Genomic DNA, 24,841 nt, shown 5'->3' on the forward strand with positions numbered 1-24,841 from the left:
TCTGCTTATGACCTTGTTTGAAAATACTGTTTTATATCAAAATAAACTGTATTGTTTGTTGAATTGCATTTATAAAGTGTCCGTATCAGAACTCCAATCATCCATGGTTATGGTAAATGTGCTATACTTATATAGCAATGTCAAGGTTCAGTGTCTTTCCCAAGATTATTTCGGCATGGAGTTGGGGGAAGCTAAGATTGATATACCGGTTTATTACTCTTTTGCTTTTTTATTCTTTTTTTTTTTTTTTAAAGAAATTAAACCTTTATTTCAATCCAGTGTCTTCTAGCACCAAAATAAATGGTGCTGACACAATATGTGCATTTGAAAAATTAACATTTCAAACCCTGTTAACGTTCAGGGTCGCCTTGGTGACATCCCACAGGAGGTTTGGGGATCTTTCTCACATGTCATTGCCCTTCATTTCCTGTCTGATGCTTATACTGTAAACTTGGGAATAGTTACATGAAGACATGCCCAAAGTATACATATAATAAAACTAAGTTTGGTGCTCATGTTACATAGTTTTCAACCCAATACTTTGAGACAGAATGAAGAATAAAGAAAAGAGAAGAAAGATGAAGAAGAAAACCTGCTGTCTCCAGCAGAAATTATAGGTTCTGTTTTGGCTCAAACAGTGTGCAACTTGGAAAAAGAAGAGTGTGTATTTGAATTGTGCATACGTGAGGTATGCATGCTTCTGTTTACATAGCAGATTATAGAGTAGACATAGGAGTGGAACTAAATAAGACTGAATATAGATCCAGTATCAGACAGTGTGCGCTGCATGTAACAGATATATTTACATATTACAGAGGTGTTTTCACTTTGTTTTGTTGTCCTGTCATGTTCTACATTAGAGTGTAAATTTCACAGAATAATAATGTCAGCGTGAGAGTATCCATATTGTGTTTGGAGAGCCCATAGGTGCTGTGTGGCTGCAGCCAGTTACAGTGGGTCTTCTTGTCTCTGTCAGGTCATTTTAATGTCTTACCATAATGACATCTCTAAATATAAACCAACTTAATTACCTGTCTTCACTACTGTCTCTGTTTAGCAGGCTGACCTAATACGATCTTCACATTTTCACACAGTGTTCATTCCCACTGAACATGTTTTTTCCCCCTTTTTTCTCTCTTGTACAAGGATTTCCTGTGTTTAGGAAGAAATGGGATGGAGTGCTAACAAGCTGTTCACTTAGCTACATTCCAGCTGAACAAACACTCTGCTATGTTTCTGGGTCTCATTGATGAGTTTCTGGCACTAGTTGTCAGTTGTCATTATTAATTAGTTGATATCACAAGATACTGCATCTAGCTGCTGCAACAGAAGGATATGTCACATATGTCACTGGTTTGGAAGAGGCAGTTAAAGGATTGGGCATTCCCCTGACAATATTTAAGGGGAATGCTATTGTAGTGGGTGACCTGATCCTCCAATCCAATGCTGATGTCTTCCTTTCTTTTTTCTTTTGAAAAGCAGCAGAATAAGCTGAAACCCTAGTCCATTTGTATTGGGAGGACAAAGAGAGAGCATTGTGGCAAGAGGGGTAGAGGGGAGCCGCCAGTGGAGGTAGAGGTGCAAAGGGTCGGGGGCATATAGAAGAGTTGATCAGAGTCTGATCCATGCTGGCTCGAGTGTTGGGGGTCGTTGCAGTTGTGGAACACAGGTTAGGTGGTGTGGGTCTGTGTGTTTTCTGAATGTCAAGCTTGGAGTTGCTGTAGTGTGCATTTATCCAGCTGGAAGAGGCTTCAGTAGCAGACCAGCAACAGCAGGGCGGGGGAGGTTTTGTAGGAGGTAGGGAGGGAGAGTGACGGGGAATCCAGCGCGCTGTCTCTCTCACGCTCTGGAGTTCAGTCCGCTCCAGCTACCAACACCACGCCGCACACACGCATAGTGCCAGACATGCGAGAGGAATGGTGCTGGACCTGTTGATATCATAGCAATGACTTACGGCGGTCAAGGTGTGGACTATCAGATCAACCACTCTGAGTTGATAACACGCTGCTTTCTGAAGTTTGGGATTTCTTCTGGTGCCTAAATGCTGTCACTGGGCAAAATGCACTCCAGAGCAAAGTCTCGCAGTTGTGACAACTACCTGAGTATTAAGGTATGAGCCTTATTGACTTACTAAAAGCTCATGTTTTTCTTCGATATATTTAACTATTCTATTGTTTCTACATTGTTTCTTGAGTGTAAACAAAGCTTGTTTAGAAAAACTCCAGCATGTAGGTCATTTTACATATTCCAGCGGTGGATGTTTTTGACACAGTACCACACAGGCAGCTGATATTTTGACTGCTTCCTGGGTAGACAAAACATTGCAGGTAGCTTTTTTTTTAACGTGATATGCAAGAGAGTGGCAAGAACAATATATACTGATATGTTATCACTCTGGGAATGAAACCTTCTTTAGCTTTAGGTATTCAGGAATTTCAGTCTTGTATTTTTTCAGTGACAAATTGCACAGACTGGAACATATTTTCCATCTTGTTTTAGTTTCTTGAGTAAGTACTGGCTTATGTAAAAATATAAAGACCATTTCTTATCTCTGAGGGTCAGTAACAAGCTTGCATCCTTTCTCACTTGTTTTGTTATCAGTGTGCAGTCACTTGTTTGGGAATGTAGCCATTCTATATTTACTCTGCTAAGGTATGAACTGACTTTGTTATTTTCTTTTGTCTCTGCTGTCATTGCTCATCACAGCTCTGATTGATTGAAAAACTTCCATTCACTTTTTTCCTCTTTGTTGGGTTGTCTTTAATGCAGAGGCATAATAATTTATGTATATGTGTGTATATTCTATACAACAAAATACATTGACAGTCAGCAAGGCCTGTTGGTGCAGCTCAGGGACATCATCCTATCAGTGCTGTTTACATCCTGTAGGAAAAAGTAATCAGTTCCCTGCTGTAGACATAAATAAAATCTTTCTGCTGTTCATCGTGGGAATCCATAGAAAAATGTACCTGGGCCAATAAATTGGGCTGCTGCAGTTTTTAAAGTTGCTACAACCTGATGATTGGCAAAAAAGTTGTTTATAGTTCATGTAAATGAAGAATTCAATGAAAGGAAAATCAAAGGTAGTTTTTCCTAGTGTTAACATGTTGAGACTCTCGTTCATCACATAACCTCACTGACCTATCTACATTTGTTGCAGCATCATTAGCTCCTTTCTGGTTGTATTCTGAGCAAACATTACAATATTTACTCTCTTTTTAAAGGCTTTTATTACTTACTATCTATATTGGTAAGAGAGCAATGCAGTGCTTATGTGCATAAAACTAATAAGTTTTTATACATGTTAACAATTTGTGATAAAACAAAGATCTCTGTGTGATTTTAGTAACCTTACTGACCGAAGCTTCATGCAGTGTAGCTCTTCTGACTATTTACCTCAATTCCTCTTCCTTCCTCTCTGCCTCAGATGAGACAGGATATCTATTGGTGCAGATCAAAAGCTGAATCAAGCTATTCTCTACGATGGGGTGGTAGTGGTGGTGGTGGTGATAATAGGCAAGGGGGGGTGCTCTCACCAGACTCCTTTGTTGGCATCCTGGCACCTGGCAATAGGGCAGGTCTGAGCAACCTGCAACCTGTGTCATCCTGCTGCCTTTGAGGCTGTTAGCAGGTTGGTTAGTGAGCAGGCCGTATGGGGGCTTCAGTGCTCTCCTGTTACACTCCCCTGGTGGCTTCATGCTCCACTGGAGGCCTGGTAGGCAAAGTCTTTTGTGTCTCTGACCCAGTAAATGTGTCAGTGACCACTTCATGGTAACTATCTCTGACTCTGTGTCTGTTTCTTGCTTTCCTCTATCTCAGTGATGCAATCCTTTTTTCTTTTCTTTTCCACCTTGTTGTCCACCATCCACTTTAAAGTATGATGAAGACACAACATGCGACCAGGACATATTTGAGGTCTTTTATAAAAACACAAGAAACCTCAAAGAGTGTTTTTTAAGCTTAAGCTTATCAAAATGTGATTTTTTGACAACATCTTTTCAACCAGGATTTAACTCCTTACTTAAACCTGAAGTTTGCTTATTTCAGCCAAAGACAAAACCTCCTGTGTTTAGCATACTTACAGCTGGTTTTACCGACAGCTCAAACAAAAGAGTTCCACCTGGAGTTTAAAACCACTAATTACCACCCCAGCCCTCCGTTGCTCAGCCAGAGACTCACAAAGACCTGGCATCAGAAAAGATGGGGCGTCCCACTTTGCTCTCATCCTGGCTAAAGCTCTGAAGCTAGACATACACAACTATACACACTACATTCCTCTGTAGCACAGAGCGGATAGGAAGCTCAACTTTGGTGCCTAAGGTCAGTTATTCTGCTGAGATGCAAACATGTTTCGCTGTGGACAGGTGGCACTCAATGAAAGCCTCAAATTCTTCATGAAAATTGAGGAATATGTTTAATCTTAAACTAGATTAGATTAGATTAGATTAGATTAGAGTAACCTTTATTCATCTCCCAATGGAAAAATTTACAGTGTTACAAACAGCTGTGTATGGTGTATACACACTATGTAGTGCCCAGGATGATAAACACACTCATCTGAATAATCATTTATACATATAAAGAATAACTGTGCAACAAAGAAAAGTAGGCAGTTCTAAAAACTGTAAAGACACTCCAAAGTAACAGTAACTGTGATTGAAAAAAAAAAAGGTATAAATATGCATATAGTTGTGAGTCGTATAAAGGAAAATTGCTAGAGTTTTTATGACCAGATGTTGCACAATGAGAAGTTTGTTGTGGAGGGTGGATGATCGTCTCTGCTTTGTGCTGCCCTGATATTGTTAAGTTTACTGCAGTTTGGCATCAGCACTGTTGCACTAAACTGCCACTCCAACAGTAAGATGTCTTTGATTGTAATCAAGCTCAAATCTCTTAGCTATTTACTACATTGTTCTTTAAAACTCTTCCTCTGTTACTCCTGCTGTTGGTTTTTTTTATTTTTTTTTATTTTATTTTTCTTTGTAACTTCCTTGGAAACCTGAGGACAAACTTGTTAGTCTGTCCTAGCAAGTGCTTTCCTCTCATTGTTAGCTCTCCTCCCATAAAACACCATGTTATTTTTCTCCTTTTGGGTGCAACGGTGACTAATGCCCAGGGAAGCAAAGCAAGCTGACTGCTAATGGAAGTGGGTGTTTTGTTGCTGGGCGCCATCACTGTACAGCATATGCCACTTAGAGAGGCGGAACACACAATGAGAGCCTTGTAGTAGATTCGTGGCCTGTGTACGAATGAGCTGAACTGTACTCACTCTTTTCTAATTGATGGTGCTGAGCTGCTTAGATCAACAGAACAGATCCTACAAAGAGTGAAACATAGGCTGTCTGACCAACAAAATCCAACAGAGCATCCCTTGGTTTAAATTTTTTTTCATGTTTATTGTTATGCAAATGTAACAGACTTTCAAATGAAAGTAACAAAACAGGCATGAAGTACTGCATTTTTGAGCGTTGTGTTCCTCAATATGCTACATGGTTGTTATAGTGTGTCATTCTCCCTGGCTTTACTATTTATCTGTCTGCTTATCGTTATAGGCAGATGTCTCTATTCCACTGTTGTGTTCCATTCAGGAAGGACAGATAGTGGAGCGATGTTTGGCCTTGGTTCTGACTAATCAGAGGAAGGGAATAGCCTGAACTCTGAGCATCACCACCCTCCAGGTCAACCTCATCCAGTAGTGCAATAATCCCAAATGTCCTGTTTTAGTGTCTGGCAGTTTGTAACTAAACATGTTGGACATGCCATTAGCTCTGTTGGTGGGGCCAGGTCATGTATGGGACAGATGATGACATGATTGTTATTAGAAGGTAACGTTCCACTGTCCTGGACACAACTGGAGTCCAGTCAGGACTTTCCAGTTTGGCTGTTTGTATTTGCTGACTAGTGACATCACGCTGACCAGGTGTTTCCCCTCACTGGGATGCTACGACTTCCTGACTGTCCGGCTAAATGGGATCCTGTGTAGCTAATCGCAGGCATTGAACCATGTATAGTATTTATGTAAAGTCTACAGATATAGTTTTATAAAGTTACATTGATTACATTTCAGATTCACAAGTTTATTTCAGGAACATGTATTACCAGGTTTTCCTATATTTCCTGGATGTGTGCCCTTGATTTTGACTGATAACATGCATCTTTCTTTCCTCAGGACGCTGAGTCTTTAGACAAGTGTATCCAGAGCACCTTGTCTGTCTTGTACCGTCCCTTCAGCGCCACTGCTTCCACCGTCCTCTGGCAGCTCTTTGGCGTTGTGGAGAGACAGTACCGTGGGGACGGCCTCCGCTGCCTCATTGACTTCTTGCTTCCAGCTAAGAGGATTTTACAGATCATCCAAAAAGAAACCTGTGTGAGTGCTCAATGGACACGGTTAAATTGAATTATGCTTGTGATTTATTTCAGGAATCTTTTTGGGGTGTAGCACCACGAGAGATTTACCTACTGGACTGTTGGAGATGTTTATATTAGATCTCTTTTTAGCTTCACTGTGTGCAGATTATGAAACATAAAGGAAGCTGCAGGGTGTTATAAAAAAGGAAAAATGCCAAAGAAGAGACTTGCTTAGCTTAAATATTTTTGCTGAGTTGGAAAACTGATACTTAGACAAAGTTGATGATTGTCTCGAGAGCAAGCTGAAAGAGACTGTTAACTTTTTTCTCTATGGCGAAAGTGAGGTCTGCTTGAGAAGCCGCCATTCTCTTGGGTTTGAAGTGAAACTCAATATTTTCTCTCACAAGCTTTGATTACTGTTGTGTCAGAGCAGCAAGACCATGGCACTGAAACTTTATTCCTCTGTATTCATCTCTCAGGTGATTACACTGTGACTATAGCCGTAGAGCAATAGTTCTACCTAAGCCTAGCCCCTGAGAACAGCTTGCTGTGCAGGAAAGTCTTTGTATTGGAGGCAATATGAGAGGCTTCAGCAGGAGATCACATCTTCAGCCTTTTTTTGGTTTTCATAAGCGATGAAGAAAAAAATAAACCCTTGAGCAGCGTGTCTTTTCTGTCAGGGTCTGTATCTTTTTCATGCTGTCACTGCAAAAGATTTGTGTTGCTGTTACTGTGAAACAAGGCCTGATCAGACAGGTTTTCATCTTTAGACGAATTCTCCCTGAGAGTGATTCATCCTGTGCATCCTGTAAAAGCAACTCGACTCTCCATTACAGCTTAAGATGTATTTGAACACAGCTTTGCAGATGTTGTTGAAATGATGTCAGTGGCTGGGCCACTACACACAGTGTAGCTATGTTTAGTGGGAGTGGGCACTGACAGATTTCTTTTTCTTCTTTCAGGTGAAATTCAGGGGATTGCTGTTCTATCACGAGGGTTGGCCTCTCTGCATCTATGACAAAGTTGTCCTGCAGCTTGCCCCTCTCCATAAAGTTCGACTAAAGCAGGGAGACTTTTACTTACAGATAGTTCCTTTAGGCCGCAAGGCTGTCAAGCTTGTGATAAAATGTCTGTCTGCCAGTGGGCAGGCCATTGCAGAAATCCCCATTTCAGACAGCATGTATGGCAACATTTTCACAGCTGAGTTTTTGCAGAATGTAACACGTGACAGAAACCTGCACCCACTACAAAACTGTCTGCTTACCACCGGTACAGCTGTGTATAGGACACCGTGGAAGAACGTGGTCAACCCGCTCTTTGTCAGCAGCACAGCAGACGCAATTATGCAAGCTCGCTGTAGCAGAGGTGGCGTCCGTGGTCCTCTGAGCACCTGCAGCACCAATGGATCCACGGGAACTTTAGACAGCCACCGCAGCTCTAGAGAGTCCCTGATTTCTCAGGGAGGGGACTCCATCTTTTCTGAGCCAACCTCCCCCAACACAAACCACATGGATTCCAGCTTAAATAACCAGAGCATCAATAGGGAAGATAATGCTACACCCACCAATAAACTTGGAGAACCAGGTGAGGATTGTGATAAAGAGACAGGAGATGAAGACAGCAGTGGGGGAGAAAGACAACCAGGATCCAAGACGCTTTCTTTTAGTACAGACCTCAGTAACCCAGGCCCTCGACCGAGAGACTCTGTTCCCTTTGAGAGCAAGAGACTTTTCAGGAAATCTTATATGGAGGCTTTGCAGAATCCTATGAGCCTTGGGTCCAGTTCTGAATCCATCCTGGAGGAAAGCCCAGAGCATAGCACTAGCCCAAGAGACAGGACAGTTACACCAGGCAGCAGTCCCGACACTCGCGCTTCTCCCAGAGAACACTTATCTCGTAGGTTTGGTAGCCGGGGTTGGCTCAGTGGTGATGACTCCAGGCCCAACACACCTTTATTTTACTTACAGAGAGGGTTGCGGAGTGCTGAGAGGCGAGCAGAAAGGCGCTCCAAGTCACTAGAGAGGACTAATAAAGCAGGCCAAGTTAAAGGCCACAGAGAACGATCTTCGTCTGGAGGTTCAACGAGCATCTCTCCCAAAAAGCTGATGAATGGTTATGCTCTCCGTTTTGGAAAAGTGGATGTGGAAGCTGTTTTTTCTGGAAATGAGAGGAGAAGCAGCAAAGAGGAGTCAGGTATGTCATACAGTGCCACTGCTTTTCTACTTCTCTGTCAGCACACAAAACTTAACACTTACAATCTTTTGTGATCATGGCACAGAGCCATTTCATATACTGGTAAATATTCAGCCCCTTTAGACTCGTGCTATCTTGCATAAAACCCCAACATGAAAAGCAACCTGAAATCCAGTCATACATCCATAAATTAAAAACCAAATTGAACATCTTTGAGCTCTGTGGATATGAATGGTAGTTCTGGATTAAGACATTTTTATTCCAAGGGAACTGAAGGAATATCCTACAAACACCATAAAATCTACTTTTCCACTATGTAAAACTATAAATCAGAGAGTATATACAAACTTTATGACAATGACTTAAACACAATAAATGGATTTTGTGCTATATCGGATATAATTTGGGGTCCGCTGCTTTGCTTTTCAGTTCCATTTGATCAGGTGCCAGGCAGTCAAATCCGCTGCCTAGTTATGTGCTTGATTTCATAACTGATTGTCACTAAAATAACAAACATCTGCCTGCCTTACTGATGGAATAAATGCAGTTGCAGTTATTCACTGGGATTTCATGAAAAAAAAAATCATTTGACAAGTCATTAATTTCATCAAGTTATAAACATCCCAGTGACCCACAGCAGGTTTATTGCAGTAGTTTATGTATCTAAACTAGCATACTGTATGTTACATATTCTTTTGCTCATTTGCTGACTCCAACACTTCTTGACTAGTTTTGCTCTTTCTAACAGCAGATGGATCAGTGTATGACTCATCACTCATCAAATAATACAACCTGAGGTTGTGAAAGCTTCTTAATAGCAAATTGGTGGTGTTTCACCAGTGTGTGTAACCATGCCCTGCGGCAAGACTGATTGCAACACTTCGTCAGATGGCTGGAGACCGAGACCGAGACAGCATGCGTTTCATTAATGACAGATTGCCTTTCAAAGCCCACTCTTTGTGTTCTTTGGCATGTTTAGCGGACAGGTATGGCCCTACCCTGGAAACATCACTTTAGCCACAATCCTGTGTGTTTTGTTTTTTTTTTTACTGCTGTTTTGTATTGTTTTGGTTTTGTGCTGGGTAGCTGAGGGAAGAAGTGATGTGAAAGTACCAACCAGGGATTCACACTGTTTTTATAAATAGAGCTACTTCCATGAATTGAAATGTGAGATTCAAACTGAGCGATGATTGTGGTCGATCTCCATATCCAAGCCAGACTGCAACTGGGAATGTCAATGTTTTTAGAATGCAATAGTCATTGTTTTGTTGGACATCAATATTTTTTGTGGAAGGTTTATTTTATTGCTTCAGCTTTTGCAAAGCAGGTTTCTTATAACAATGTTTCAAAGGTGAAAAAAACAAAAAAACAAAACATCCTGTAAACTGGTTGGCCCCATCTCACAGTGCTGTCACCTTTGAAACTTTCTGAGGGTGGGGGAATACACTGATCCTAAATGGTTTTCCTCACTGACAAAAAATTCCACTGTGTGTCAGTTAGCCACTGGAGATCCATAACAGAGTCTTTGAAACTGTGCTACTGTGTTTGGAGAGTCAAGAAACATGGGACCATACCTGCTCTTCCTCATGTCTATATATTTTTTTAAAAAGTATCAAGAAGTGGCTTAATTAATTATTAAGTATGCCACCAAATTATTGCAATTCCAAAACTCTATGATTCACGTGATTGGTAGTCAAAATCCCAGAAAATGGTGCTGATTTAGCCTCTGTCATCGTTTAAAAACCTAACACTAGATAATACTCAGGAGGCTTTTCTTTACGTTTGTCGCTTCCTCTCAAAACAAAGCATTTTAGGAAACATGCAGCAAACACAAGCCTGGTCACAGAGTCGCACAGGAAATGCACCAACTGTTTGAAGACAATAGAGGCTGAGCTGGGAGGGTTTACTGTCACAGAACAGAGCAGGACAATACAAGAGGCCTCAAACTATTTTAAAAGACAACACACACCATGGGCGTCCATCAAACAACGATAAATACTTGCAAAGCTTCTCGTAGAGTTGGTTGAACAATGGTTTATTTTAAACTGTAGGCCTTTTAGGCAAATTACAGAATAATGTCTGGAAAAATTGAAGGTTTATAACCTTCATTCATTCATTTTCTTAACTGCTTAGTTCGATTGAGGGTCCCAGGGAAACTGGAGTCTGTCTCAGCAACGATTGGGCGAGAAGCAGAGTACACCCTGGACAGGTTGCCAGTCCATTGCAGGGTTTATAACCTTTTTTATTATTATTTATTTATTTAAAATCTAAATTTATTGGTTCTATTCTGAGATTAATCATTTTAAACGGTTGAGTTTTGCTTTTCTTCTTTTTTTTTTTGTAAATTTACACCACCTCTAATGTAATAATCAACTCAGTATGCATTATTCTAAGTCACTTGATCATGCCTAAAACAAACTTCAGAAACCTCTCAGTAAATATTACTTTAGTTTTAATAGCTTGTTTAGCAGCAGAAAATGTTAGTATTCAAATCAAACTTTATTTCTATAGCACTTTTCATAGAGTTGCATTGCAAAGCGCTTTACAACATTAAAACAATGTCACACGTATAGACAGAGACACACATGCAGCCCAGACATGTAACCTCACCCTTCCCTTAACCCTCGTTCTATGAAAATAAAGGTCTGCATTTAGGTTTATGTCCCTGTGTCTGTATGTTAAAAGTAAATGCAAGCAGACATTTACAACCAGTAGAGGACTTTCTGGTTGTTCTGCTTACATTTCTATTTAATTTCTAACACTGTAGAAGTTGTTCTGTAACCTCTACATAATTTCTGTAATAACCATCCTAAAACTACTTTTTTAATAGCAAATAGTTCAGAATCAGAAAAGTTCAATTTATTATCAAACGGGAAATAGAAAGGAGACAAATCCTCAGTTCACAAAGGATAAAACCACAGCCTAAAATGGAGAATTTGTTGCTGATGAATTTTTTTGCCGCTTAAATCATTACTAATGTTTGCAGTGACTCCATTCTGTTGGAAAATGTGCTGCCTGCGAGCTGGTTCAGAGTAAACTGGGAATGTCAGGTACATCATTCCTGTAAACACAGCCTCCAGCAATGCTGAGCTGAAAGAAGGGATGTGAAGATATGAAAGTCTAATAACACCAGAGTTAGCCATGACTCAGGCTGACTAAACACCTGGGCCGAACAATGACTCAGAGTGAACTCACTAATAGAGTGCATTTTTCTTTCCACTAATGAATACTTGTTTCATAAGGTACTAGTTTTTGGTCGAAAAGTACAAGCCAGTGAAAGCAAACTTTTTATTTCTTGTGATTATGTTTTTTTTTTTTCTTTTTGTTTATGTTGGAGAAGGGTTCACATGCCTGTGAATTTATAAGAAATTTGCTCACTGAATATGTTTGTCTTCACAGGTCAGCATGATACCAGCAAAACAAGTGGTGAAGAGTCACATAATCCCAAAGCAGCCAATGGGATGGCCCTGAGGCCAGCTTCAGATCAGAGCTCTTCCTTCAATGATAATTCAGCCTTTCCCAAGCTGATGGCAGAGGTCAGCCAAGAGCTGCTCACATCAGGGGGAGTCATTTTGCCAGGTATGAGACTGTCACTTCCACCCGTCAGCTCTTCTTACAGTTACATTATATTTGTGGTGTGAATACTCAGTGTATAGAAATGTCTTTTTCCAAGACATTGCTTGTGAGTAGAAATTAACTTAGATGCATTTGGATGATGGTTAAGTAACATATTTATTTATTTATTAACATCTTGTAAAAAAAAAAAAAAAAAAAAAAAAAAAAAAACACTTACGAAAAAAGAATCATTAAAACTATAAAAGGCACATGCCCAATGCTTGTCATTTTCCAGCAGTTAAAAACTACTGGCTGTACACTTAATTATTTTTGTATTATTACCCCCGTATTTCTGGGTAAAATGAGTACATGGTTGTACTCATTTCTCATTTCTTTTCTTTGTTTACTCCTGTTGCATTATTTGCATTATCTATAACTTATTTTCATAGCAACATTTGTTTCTTACCCCATAGTTTTAGGATCAGCATGATATAGCTGTAATGTTTTTTTATCCTTGTTGGGTAAGTGTAAAATGTTGACCCAACTCCCACTGTTTCAGGAAACAGAGATCGCAGTGGAAGAGCAGTGCTGCAAGTGTGCACGAGAGCTCAGGTGTGGGCTAGCGAGACATACACTGTCAAGGACCTGACATGTTTACTAGGCTACTACCACTCAACTCTGCGGTAAGTGTCAAGTTTAATAACTTTTATGCAAGACTGTCATTTAAATTAAAAAAAGAATAATAAGAAATAAATTATAATTATTGATAACTTATACATCTGTGATTTTACTTGTCTGCAGGTAGGTTTTAAGTAATATTTACTTTGTACGCACAGTGCTTTGTCTTCGCTGTAAGTCAAACATTCTGTATATTGACATAAAATGACCCAACCTTTAAATCGTGATAACCACTTACTGCTGGGTTTTGTCATTTATGTTTAATAGAGAGCCTATTTTTTGTTGCACAAACAATCAGGTGTTTGTCAAAAACAGAGCACTAACTGTTATCCTGTGGTTTTAGGAAAGAAAGGTGTGATCAAGGTCTAACTGTTGTAATAGACAGTAGAAGGCAGCAGCCTGTTCCAGCTCTGTTGTCATCTCTGTCTGAATTTCAGGTGAGGCCACAGTGGAAAATATGTAATTACTCTCCAACACGCCCAATGCCTTTTCAACCCTGCAGAAGTCTCTCCTGTTCTCTCAGCCACATTGTCGTAATGCCACATCTTCCTATTAAACTCATGACACTGACATTATTTACCAACTTGCTATTGCCCTGCGTCCTGGACTGTCTAATTTATGTTTCTAAAGAGAAACAATTCAAACTTGTAGAAACTACAAGGTATTTCTTTTAAAAAGCCTGGCCTTGATTCTCCTTGTGGAGAACTGTGTCCTAACTTGTCTGTTTTTAAGCACATGTCGGTAGCTGGTTGGCTGCAGTCAGCTCGCAAGATTCAAATGATCATATAGTATTATGGTAATGACTTTCTGTATAGTTTCTGTTGTGATGTAAGACTCTGTCTTTAGATGTCTTTGCACTGTAGTTTAAACCATCTGAAACATGTTTGCATTATGTATCTTTTATCTTTAATCAAAGCAAATTAAAAGTGTGTTGTTGTGTTTGTTTTTCTCAGGCTTTGGTACCAAATGCACTTTACTCCATCCTGTTCCTGGTGGACAAGGAGACATCAGCAAAACTTGATAGAGACATAAATGTCCAGGTAACATGAGACCAATCTTATCTACTAATAGGTCAAAGTAGATCTGATAAGGGGAGTTTGCAAGAATACAGTTTAGCCAAGTCTATTTGTTACTGTAATAAGATTAGATTAAATCGTATTCCCTACTACAAGCTCTGATGCCAGAGCTTAAGCGTGAGAAAGTATTGTGCCAAAGGTGTTCAAATCTCCTGTTGCCTTAAAGCACCACAAATACAACACTTTGAGAGAGACCTTTCAGTGTTTGTTTTAATTTTTCTGCTTTTTAAACACAGACTGAGACACTGACATCTCTAAAGGCCTTGCTCAAGCACATCGACCCTGCACAGCTTACGCGGGACCTGGAGGGCAACTTCAGCTATGACCACAACCACTGGATCAGCTTCAGACAGGTGAGTTTGATGGAAGAGGCAGTACTTATTATACCAACATTATGGAAAATAAAGGTTGTTCTTTTCATTTGACATTTTCAGATTCTTGTTAACCCTAAGAAAAAAAAAGTGACTGACAGTCAGTGTTACTGTTACTGGCAATGGCATCCTCAAGCCAGTTATAACATGTTCAGCTTCACATGTGGCAACATTTATGTTTTATCTGTGCTTGTGCTGATAATCTCCTCTTGTCTCTTTACTTACCCTGATTTTTTTCTTTTGCAGAAAATCGAACCATTTGCCAGCAGTTGCGGCGCAGCCATTGCCTCCCTTCAGGGCTCTATCAGCACACTGAGCTCCACTGGCAACCTCAAGACTTCAAAGGTCAGAAAAAAAATCTGCAGACAGTCCAGCCTTTGTATGGATTTATCTCAAATGGCACATCATAGCTACTGTTTTCTTTTACAACTAGTTTGAGTAAACAGTTGAAAATGTGTGTCATAGGCTGCAAAGATAATTTTGAGACTGAATCAATAACCTTAGAAGTATTATAAAGGAGATTGTATTTTATTTGCCTTTTGTGTAGTTTAGCAGATTATTTTGACCAATGTAACATACAAGGCACTCCATTTAAGCTTCAGTGCAATGAGAAATCTTGGACTACGCATTGAGGGCCGGATCTACTGAAGGTTTCATGTCTAAAGCATGTGCAAACTCATTGGAAACACGAAAAAATTGTACAAACTGACTTATTAACGGTGCATACTGAGGGCTACACACAAACTATCACATCTGCATGAACTCAACTTTTTCTAACTTCTGTTGTTGTTGTTGTTGTTTTTCCAGAAGTGGATTTCTCAGATTAATAGAGGCAGACAACTACCCCTATGGGTAGCCTATGACCCACACAGACACTGAGCATGCATTTGTACAGAAGCGATAAACACGCTCATGCACACCCTGTACCCCACATCCCCACCTGTTTTATTTGCAGATGTTTTCTTATATGTCAGTATCTCTTTTCTTCACATTCTGATGTCTTTATACCTATTTTTTTTACTTCATCCACGGAATTTTTCGCAAATTTGCATCCATAAAAATTTGTTTGTGTGGCAGTCAGATTTCTTTGCTGTAGGTCATTTAAGTGTTTCTTGGTTTCATCAACCAACACCTCCAGAGTTAAAGTCGAATTTCTTTTTTAGCTTTCTCTCCAAACTCACCATGCTGCAAACCACAAAATGTGCAAAACTCTATTTTAAATAGGGTGTTTCCAACATTTCTCTGCTCTGGTTTTGTAATATTAGCTAATATTAGCTTGTTCATTCCTAGTTCATTCCACAAATGAAAAGAGTTTGGATTGAGATTTGCTTATGTGAAAGAAAGCCAGTGCAAGATACTGGTTGAGAAGGGGATTAACCTTGTCTGTTAACTTGGTATAGGTCAGACTGTCAGTCTGTAGGCAAGAGTAATCTGAATTAATACACAAAACTATGGGGAGAATTGAACTGACTTTTATTATCTTTTGGGGTTTTACTCTACAGTTGAGACAACTATAGCCTGTATCAAGAGGTGACATATTATGACAGATAAGGCTTTTTTTTAAATCTTTGTTTTCTTTTGTCAAGAAGTGCAAAGTGACATGATGGAATGAGAAATTTAACATAATCAGATTGGGGCAACTGGTCAGCATCATAAGATTCAGATTCTTCGAAATCTCTTTTAGTTGATATCATGTTGATGGAATGACTGGCTAGGATAAGCAAAAGACCAATCTGATGAGGTATTAGTTATAAATGGTAATCCTTCATTCATGTAGGTATGTTTGAGAGACAAGCTTAGATCCATGCTGAAACCATGAGGATCAACTGTATTATGGTCTGTATTGCAGCTGTGTATTTTACCTTTGATGGATGGAAAAGGTCTACAGAGTTTCACAGCATAATGCATAATGTCTGGATAGTTGCTCGTTTGGCTTCCCTCAAACTCATATGTATAATAATCTCTATAATCCTTACATGAAATAATGACCTGAATATGAATATGAACATAATATGGAATTTTAAAATGATGTTGATTAAACTGCTGCAGTCATTAATTTGTCACTGCTTGTATCCAACTCAGGAGGTGTCTGAGGTGTTAGAACAGCAGAGGCAACTCATGAAACGTGTACTGGAAGACACCCGTCTAAACAGACTGCGTCTTGAAGGAGGAACTGTACTCGCCCGCATCAGGAAGGAAGAAGCCTGTGAGAATGAAAACTACAGGTAGAGTTGGACGACAGGATGACCTTTTTAATGACCAATGATCAACTCTGGATATCCTGTTTGAATATTTTGACTTTTTTCCCCCAGGGACACCATTGACATGTTGAATGCACTGTACAACCAAGTAGACGAAGAAGTTCATAAACTTGTGATCTTATCTAATAAATCACAGAAAGACTTAGAGAGCTTGCTGGAAGTGCGCAAGTTTGAGGAGCAAACCCAACAAGTGAGCTCAAATGTTTACATCCATCTTAATATTGTTGCTTCTCTTTTGATTTTTGTTGGTTTTTTTAATCTCTTTTTTTATATAAAATCTCACTAATGAGCAATTATTTTATTTTCCAGATAAAACAGTGGTTTAGTGTAGCAGGAGAGAAGCAGCTCACATCTCTGGAATATATCAATCTTTCTGTGGCCAAAATAAAGGAGATGAAAGAGAGTTTGGACCAGTTTCTTGAAGAGTCTGTGGTAAAAAAAAAAAAAAAAAAAAAAAGTTCTACGAAAATGTTCATATGAACTTGACTTTCATAACAGGCAACTTTGCAAATACCATTGAATTGATCTGTTTCCCTGATAGCATCAGCAGAGGATTGGCCTACAGCTTGTGAAAGAGTCTCCGGAGTCCCTCCCCGGTTCGGTTCTATTAGATTTTAAGCAACATCTGGGTTCCATCTTAAGCAGAGTGGAGCAGAGGAAGGCTAAACTAGACATCTTATCAAACCTGTATGAGTTCTATGACTCCGTAAGTATGGAGAAGTATTTACTTGATTTTGCCAACCTTTTCTGATCCACATGGAAATGTGCTGTATGGTATAATGAAGTAAAACCACTGTCTCTCACACACATCCTTAGGCAAACCAGTGGATGGACCACTGTCAGGATTATTTCCATCAGCTGAGTGTAGACAGATCCGATGTGAGATTTTCTCCCTCTGTGGTGCAGATCCTGCAGGATTACTGCACTGAGGCATCTAAGTTCTCCATGGAGAACTTCAGTGGACTCAATAGCATGGTGTTGTCACTGGAGAACCCTCAGCAGCTTCAACAGTGGAACTCTGTGTGGCATAAATGTCAGCAGACCAAACAGCAGTTGGAGGAAGTTCTAGCTCGAGCCTTGACGTCGGCTTCAAACTCCACCGATGCTGAAACAATGGATTCTATAAAGACTGTAGAGGCTCCGGGTGTCACTCCAGAGCACCACAGAGCTAATGGATGTCTGCGTTTACCTGCGGCAATTGCATCTTTGACTTTTGAGAACAGTAAAGATCATTCTGTGGGGCCTTTCTCCAAGAGTCTCTCATCTTCATCTCAATTCACTTTCCCTCCTGACATTGACAGTAGAAAAAATTTGGGGCAGAGCTCATCAACGTTTGATGACACAGACAGTGACTGCACTATTGACTCAACCATCTCCTGTCACTCTGAGCCCGTCTATTCTAAGGCCACTCGGCTCCGCAAGCACCCGATGAAGAAAATAATGAAGAAGACGATGAGCTTTGAGCTAACCCCAAGAGACATTAGTCACTCAGATGTCAGCCACATTCATGGCTACACAGGTGTCTACATTAAGGGTTTGGAGGTGGCCAATAATGTGTCTGCAGAGAAGAAGCTGCAAAGGCCTGACGTGATGAGTCCTCCAATTGGGCGCAGCCGCAGTATGTCTACGCCGTGCAGGGTGCATAACAGACACAGTGATGGAGAGGGCAAGAAACAGAGCAGGTGAGGAAGAAAACTGAGTATCAACTGGTATATCATGTGTTTGAAGTAGAACAAACGTTTTTTCTTGATTATAACATGAATAAACTTATGGTATTTTTTATACACTGTTAAATTGTTTCTGTTTATCAGTAAAGTGCAGCACATCATGGATGAAATGATTTCCACAGAGAGGGAGTACGTCCGCTCTCTCAGTTACATCATTGAGCATTATTTCCCTGAAATGGAGCGCCTCGACTTGCCTCAGGACCTGCGTGGGAAGCGAAGCATAATTTTTGGGAATGTGGAGAAACTATGGGACTTCCACAGCCAGTACTTCTTGAAAGAGCTGGAGGCGAGTGCCCACTCCCCTCTGTCCATCAGCAGCTGCTTTCTGAGACATGTGAGTCCACACAATCAGAGCGTCTTAAACTGTAATAAAAAAAAAATAAAAAAAGAAAGAAAGAAAGGTGGTTGGGAAATGTTACCAAAGCCAGCACATTCATAGAAACTTTGATACAGGTAGAAACATAGAAGTAGGTATATAAATGGTTGTCAAATTATTTCAAATGTGAATTTCTATATTATTATTTGGTCTTTTATTTACATTTTTCCTTGAAAAATAATATTTATTTAATTTTTAATTTTGAAATTTTAGCTTATATTTTCTTTTATTTTGTTCATTTGTTTTCCGATTGTTCTATGTTTGTCTCTCACTTTTGTTTACATATGTATTAATATATTTATGTTTCTTTGTCCTTATTTATTTTTTCATGTGATATTTTTTTTAAATTCTCGTAATAGGTCAACATCTGTGTTCTTACACATTTGTCATAGTTTTGTTTTTTAATTTCCACATTTCTACATTTTGTTTTTGTATATTTGTTTGTTTATATTTCAGCATTTATTAGTGCAGTCATTTATTTCTACATTTCCATTTCTGTTTTTTTATAGAAACTACTCCTATCAACACTAAATGAGTTTTATATTAACCTATAGTTACCGACTTGTTGAATTTCAAGATTTCACTGTCCTGCTTTGTCGTACTTGTATGCATCACCGTGTACTTCAGTCACCTGTCAGCATCATAATGAATATTTGGTGCCTGAACCCAAACATGTATGGCTATTGATAGCTGACTCATTCACTGTGTTTGGCACACCAAAGTGAAATGTCAGCATACTTTTTGCAGTAGCCTTTGTTATAACTTGTTAATGTTGTATGCAGGAGGATCAGTTTGGAATGTATGCTCTGTACAGCAAGAATAAGCCGCAGTCTGATGCCCTGCTCAGCAGCCATGGGAACGAATTCTTTAAGGTGTGTCTGGGATTTCTGCTCTGGCTACATTCCTCACACAGTGACTGACCCCAGGGTCAAGACATTAGATGCTACATTTTATCATAAGGAAAGAGAAAGAATAATACCTCTCAACAATTTGTTTTACGGTTTATTTCTCCAGAATAAGCAAATGGAGCTTGGAGACAAGATGGATTTGGCATCATATTTGCTAAAACCCATTCAGAGGATGAGTAAATATGCACTGCTGCTCAAAGACCTGATAAAGGAGTGCAGCCAATCCCAAGAGCAAGAGTTGAGTGACCTCCGCACCGCAGAGGTCATGGTCAAGTTTCAGCTTCGCCACGGCAACGACCTGTTGGCCATGGATGCCATTCGGGGCTGTGATGTAAGTAGCAACACACGTGCACGGAACCATGAAGCACAAGTACAGCACAACATCATTATAAGACTATCAGGCTTCAAAAAATGTCATTAAAGCTATATTTGAAATGGAAGTCAGCTTGTCATGTTTACAATGGAGTGAGGTCAGAATCCCATGAGGAATTGCATTGTTCTCTGTGACGCATGTGAATGGCCATGTTTCCTCTCCAGGTGAACCTGAAAGAGCAGGGTCAGCTCCGCTGCCAGGATGAGTTTATAGTGTGGTGTGGACGCAGGAAATACCTGCGCCATGTCTTCTTGTTTGAAGACCTCATTCTCTTCAGCAAGACAAAGAAGATAGAGGGAGGATATGACTTTTATATCTACAAACAGTCTTTTAAAGTAAGAATTCATTGGTTTCCTAGTTTTATTTCTGCGGTTTACATAATGGAGTTTAACTCATATTTTTGTCGGAATAGACAGCAGAAATAGGTATGACAGAAAATGTGGGCGACAGTGGCCTTCGTTTTGAGATTTGGTTCCGTCGGAGGAAGTCACAGGACACATTTATACTCCAAGCCAGCTCTGCAGAGGTCAAGGCAGTGTGGACGGCTATAATTGGCAAGATCCTTTGGAGGCAGGCCCTCAGGAACAGAGGTGTGTTTCTCTTTCAGATTTTACAGTCATGTGGAAATGCAGACACACTTCATGGATGCTTTTTTTGAACAAAGACACATTCAAATCTCACTAACACTGTGTCTACTGATAATGTGGAATCCTTGTATAATTACGATGGGCTGCAGAGTTTAGTATTTCCCAGTTTATCATGACTCTGCTGTGTTAAATTACTTTAACTGCAAGATAGTCTGGACTCAGTTTTCTTACATATATTGAAATTTCAGAAACATACCTTGTTTTTGAGTGGGAATTCCTATATCCCTCATTTTTTGTTCATGAACCATCATGGTGTGCTGTGTTCAGTATCTTTGTGACATTTCTGCCAGCAGTTCAGCTTTAACTTTTAAACAGAAATCATTTTTTCTTATTATGCTGTCATTCAGCAAAGCAACCCTGATATCTATTCCATAAGCCTTCTGACTTGACATCAAATTGTTCTCCTAAACTACACCAGCTGCACCCGGTCTGTTGTTACTGTGGCCCAACAACTTAGTGTTATATATCTCCATCCATCCATCCATCCATCCATCCATCCAGAGCACATGATTCCCAGAGGTCCACTCTTTGCCTCTGGGATCATGGCAAAAATTGTAGTTTTGCCTCAAACCCTACAAAACCAATCAAATTCTGATTTTCATTTACACACCAAAAACTGCGAAAAGTACCAAAATGTCCTATTAAAATTTTTAGTCTGTGAACACTGCTCCACAGAGCAGGAGGTCCTGAATTTCAGAATCTTAAATAAGACTAATTACATCTGACTGTAACAATGTTTGTTACAAAAAAGACACAAAGACTGAGAGGAGAAGCAGATGAAAAACAGAAGAGGAAATTTAATTAACCAGGTAACTGAACTAAACGTTATACCAAATAAATACAAGTCTGCACGTCAAAACTACCAGACAGGATGACAAACACGCTGAACTTGCTATGAACTTCTGCACCAGCCTGATTTCAGTCAGGTGTGTTGCATCAGGGAAGCAATAAAACCAACCAATAAAAGACTGGGCTCGATGACCCCTGTGTTAAAGGTTTTCAAAACAAAGGGAAGATTCAGTACAGAAAAAATGTCAAGTGTAATTATGTGTGATTTAAGAATAACACAGTAAGCTTTTTCTTTTTCTGGTTTCTTTTTAAAGTCCTCTGAAAAAGTTTCTTTTACAAGGAAAAACACATTATCTAAATTCATTCATTTCATTTTTTTTTGTATTTCTAGAGCTGCGTATGCAGGAGATGGTGTCTATGGGGATTGGAAGCAAACCTTTCATGGACATCAAACCAAGTGATGCAGCCATTAGCGACAGAGCCATTGACTATATCATGAAAGGATCAGGTGAGCTCTTAAAATGCACAGATTGGCCTGATTTTCTGTTTTTCTATTCATGTAAGTTTTTAAATATTATTTACAGACCTTCTGATCATCAGTTGACACAAAAACATACTTTGTTAAACCCCCAACAACTGCTCTTGTCTACAGATTTCTTCCACCAAGTTATATTTAAAGGGTTTTGTTTACTGGGACAATGTAATTTAAATCTAAAATTCTCCATTCTTCTCTCAACCAACAGAGTCTCGGACCAGAGCCTCTATTGCAGTCCCCTCATTTGAACACTGTGCTGCATTCAAGAGACCCCACTCCACCATCTCCAACAGCAGCACCTCCTCCTCTAGCAGCCAGTCATCGTCCTCCCTGCTGGGATCGCTCAATCTCCACCTGTACTCCTCACCCTCTCACCCACTCACACATCCATACTCAATTGGCAGCATTACCTCCTTTGTCCAGTGGCCTTACGACTGCATAGAGGAAGATGAACTTGAACAGGACACAGGGAGCAGCCAACCTTACATGAGTGAGTGGAAAATACTTCAATTGGCTGCTAATTAGTTTGGTTTAGGTTTAGAATTAGGGCTGTGTGTCAAGGTTTCATTTAAGGGATTAAGCAAATTAATCCAATAAACTAAATGTGTCACCTGGAGGCCTTTTATATTTTTCACATGAATTAACTGTCTGCTGCTGTCATTTTTGATGCTACCACTAGGAGTTGCCAGAGGCTTGTACACACTGGAGCGTTAAGCTTTAAACTTTAAGAGTCCATTAGCAGCATCAAAACTTCTGTTTCTGTATATTGTGTTTTACTTTATGTTATAGTATTTTGTTTGTTTGTTGTTTGATAGTCACTGAGAGCCTGGAGACCTCCTCCCAGTGTAACTCCAGTGACAGTGTAACAGGACTGAGTACCATTACCATACCAGAGCACCCCAGTGTTGTCATGGACTCATACAACATCAACGAGCCCTCCTCGTTCCTCTGCTCCCCCAGTACTCCCTCCTCAATCACCTCCTCCACTATATTCCAGAAAGATGAAGACCTTCATCCTCAGGGCACCAAATTCATCACAGCAGTAAGTATTTGATTATTATTAACAGATATTATTTTTTTGGAGATATCATGAAAGTTTTTACAGAGATAATATCTAAAATAATATATAAGTGTGGCAGCAGTGACACCTTACTGCAGGTCATATCATCTACCACAAGCATTTCTCTTGATTTTTCCTTTTATCTTCTGCTTTTTCATTGCAGTTATTAGTCAATTGAAAAATGACATAAACACATTAACAACAAACCTTTTAAAACTTTTTCTATTTCTGTTTTGGCTTTTTCTTTTTTCCCAATGTTAAATGGCATTATGCTTTCTTTCATGGCTTGACTTTGTGCTAGAATGGATTCTTTCTCTCCATTGTTTTGTATAATCTTGAAATTTATCTTGCTGTATATTATAGTATATTAGTGTGTCAGTGTTTTCCATCACATATGCTTTCAGGCAAGATTATTAGTCCTAACCATAACACACCCATTGTTAAGCTTCACCACTAAATTAATCTAAATGGAAATACATTACTAACTACATTAGCAACCCCACTTACCGATGGATTGAAATCAGACTGAACTGTACATTCCTTCTAGCAGCCTTTTCCTATTCCTCATATTTATCGTTCCTTCTGACTAACTCTGCATCTGAAGGTTTAACTAGGTTTTGTTTATAAAATGACTGTTGTGCAGAAATTGCAGTAACATCAAGCACAAACATTTAAAGACAAAGCTCATATTATGTCATCTCTGCTTTCTTTATATTTGTATCAACCAACATTGACAACTGTTGCATGAATTTGAGTATTAAAAAAGAGAAAAAAAGCTTATGCAAATGATTTATCTAAAGACATAAAATGCCTTGGATTTGTTAGTTGATTTTAGTCTAATCATTACTGGACCTTGATGACCAGTTAAAGAAATCCAGTCTGTGTGAATAAAATGTTTTTTGTGAACATAAAACGGAAGTATTTTGTGCAAGGGTGGTGTAAGAATTAAAGTTCTGAATTCTGACTATGCATGTAAATAAAGAATTAACTAGATAATATTATAGTCTTTATTCTATATTTAATATTAATTTGTTTTATATACCACTTAGCTAAATTCAGAGTTGCGGGGAAGCTGGAGCCTAACCCAGCAATTAGCAGGCAAGAGGCAAAGTAAACCACCAACAGGTCACCTGCTAGATAATACAAAATAACAAATATTGTTTGAGCAAGCAGATCTTAACCAGTAGTGGGTTATCATTTCATTATTCTGCTCTGTTTTTAGGTTTGGTTTAACCCTTTCATGCATAGTGGCCTCATAGCGGACACCTATATACAAGCTTTTTCCTTGCATACATGAATAAAGATGGTGTTTTTGTAAATAAACCACTTCAGTGGATATTAGTGAGTCATCCAAGATGTTTCCACTCACTGGAGAGTGAATAAATGTGATATAATTGAACAAAATGTAAAGACACAAGTTTGCCTTGCGATAAATAGGAAAAGAAAATGATAGAGATATATTTTATAGAAGATTCTCATAATATAATTATGATGATATATTATTTTATAAATATTTTATAGAATAAAGGAAAATAAATCATGATAAATATTAAATATCACTAATAAACAAAAAAGTATCATTGCATATGTCTGCAGAGGTAAAAAACAAAACAAAACAAACAAAAAGACTATATTAAAAAAAATGTTGCATTGTTTCTTTTATTAATTCATGCATTAAAGGGTTAAACTGCTAAGACAAATGCAAGCAGTGAAGAAATAATACCGCATTAGATTTCCTCACTATCTTCTTTGCTTTTTTTTGTTTTTACCAGAGCTCAACTGCTCATTTAGCAATAGGCCTCTCCACAGCGGTCTGACTCAGAGCTGATGGGTATTTAGCTCAGTAAGTAACCACAGTCACAGCAGTGGACACTGTTGCTGTCGCTCAAACCACATTAACAGCTGTGAAACAAACCTCCCAAGCCCTGAATACTAATCAGTGTG

The 24,841-nt window shown here is 39.2% G+C and overlaps 1 protein-coding gene across 1 annotated transcript; it reads left to right on the plus strand.

Moving 5' to 3' along the window:
• Positions 1-1,990: 1,990 nt before the first annotated feature.
• plekhg4b (pleckstrin homology domain containing, family G (with RhoGef domain) member 4B) lies at positions 1,991-23,075 on the plus strand (the record flags this gene model as incomplete). Its single annotated transcript, XM_079241103.1, has 23 exons — positions 1,991-2,110; positions 6,170-6,367; positions 7,311-8,541; positions 11,941-12,120; positions 12,656-12,779; positions 13,118-13,211; positions 13,728-13,814; positions 14,087-14,203; positions 14,468-14,566; positions 16,304-16,446; positions 16,534-16,672; positions 16,792-16,914; positions 17,024-17,188; positions 17,299-18,164; positions 18,294-18,543; positions 19,368-19,457; positions 19,600-19,824; positions 20,031-20,201; positions 20,279-20,456; positions 21,694-21,810; positions 22,046-22,327; positions 22,653-22,879; positions 23,061-23,075. Exons 1-23 carry the CDS (start codon positions 2,042-2,044, stop codon positions 23,073-23,075), a joined length of 5,190 nt encoding a protein of 1,729 aa, XP_079097229.1. The 5' UTR covers positions 1,991-2,041.
• Between the last annotated feature and the right edge of the window lie 1,766 nt (positions 23,076-24,841).

The sequence above is a fragment of the Telmatherina bonti genome (assembly GCF_933228915.1).
Source record: "Telmatherina bonti genome assembly, chromosome: 5".
Taxonomy (NCBI): domain Eukaryota; kingdom Metazoa; phylum Chordata; class Actinopteri; order Atheriniformes; family Telmatherinidae; genus Telmatherina; species Telmatherina bonti.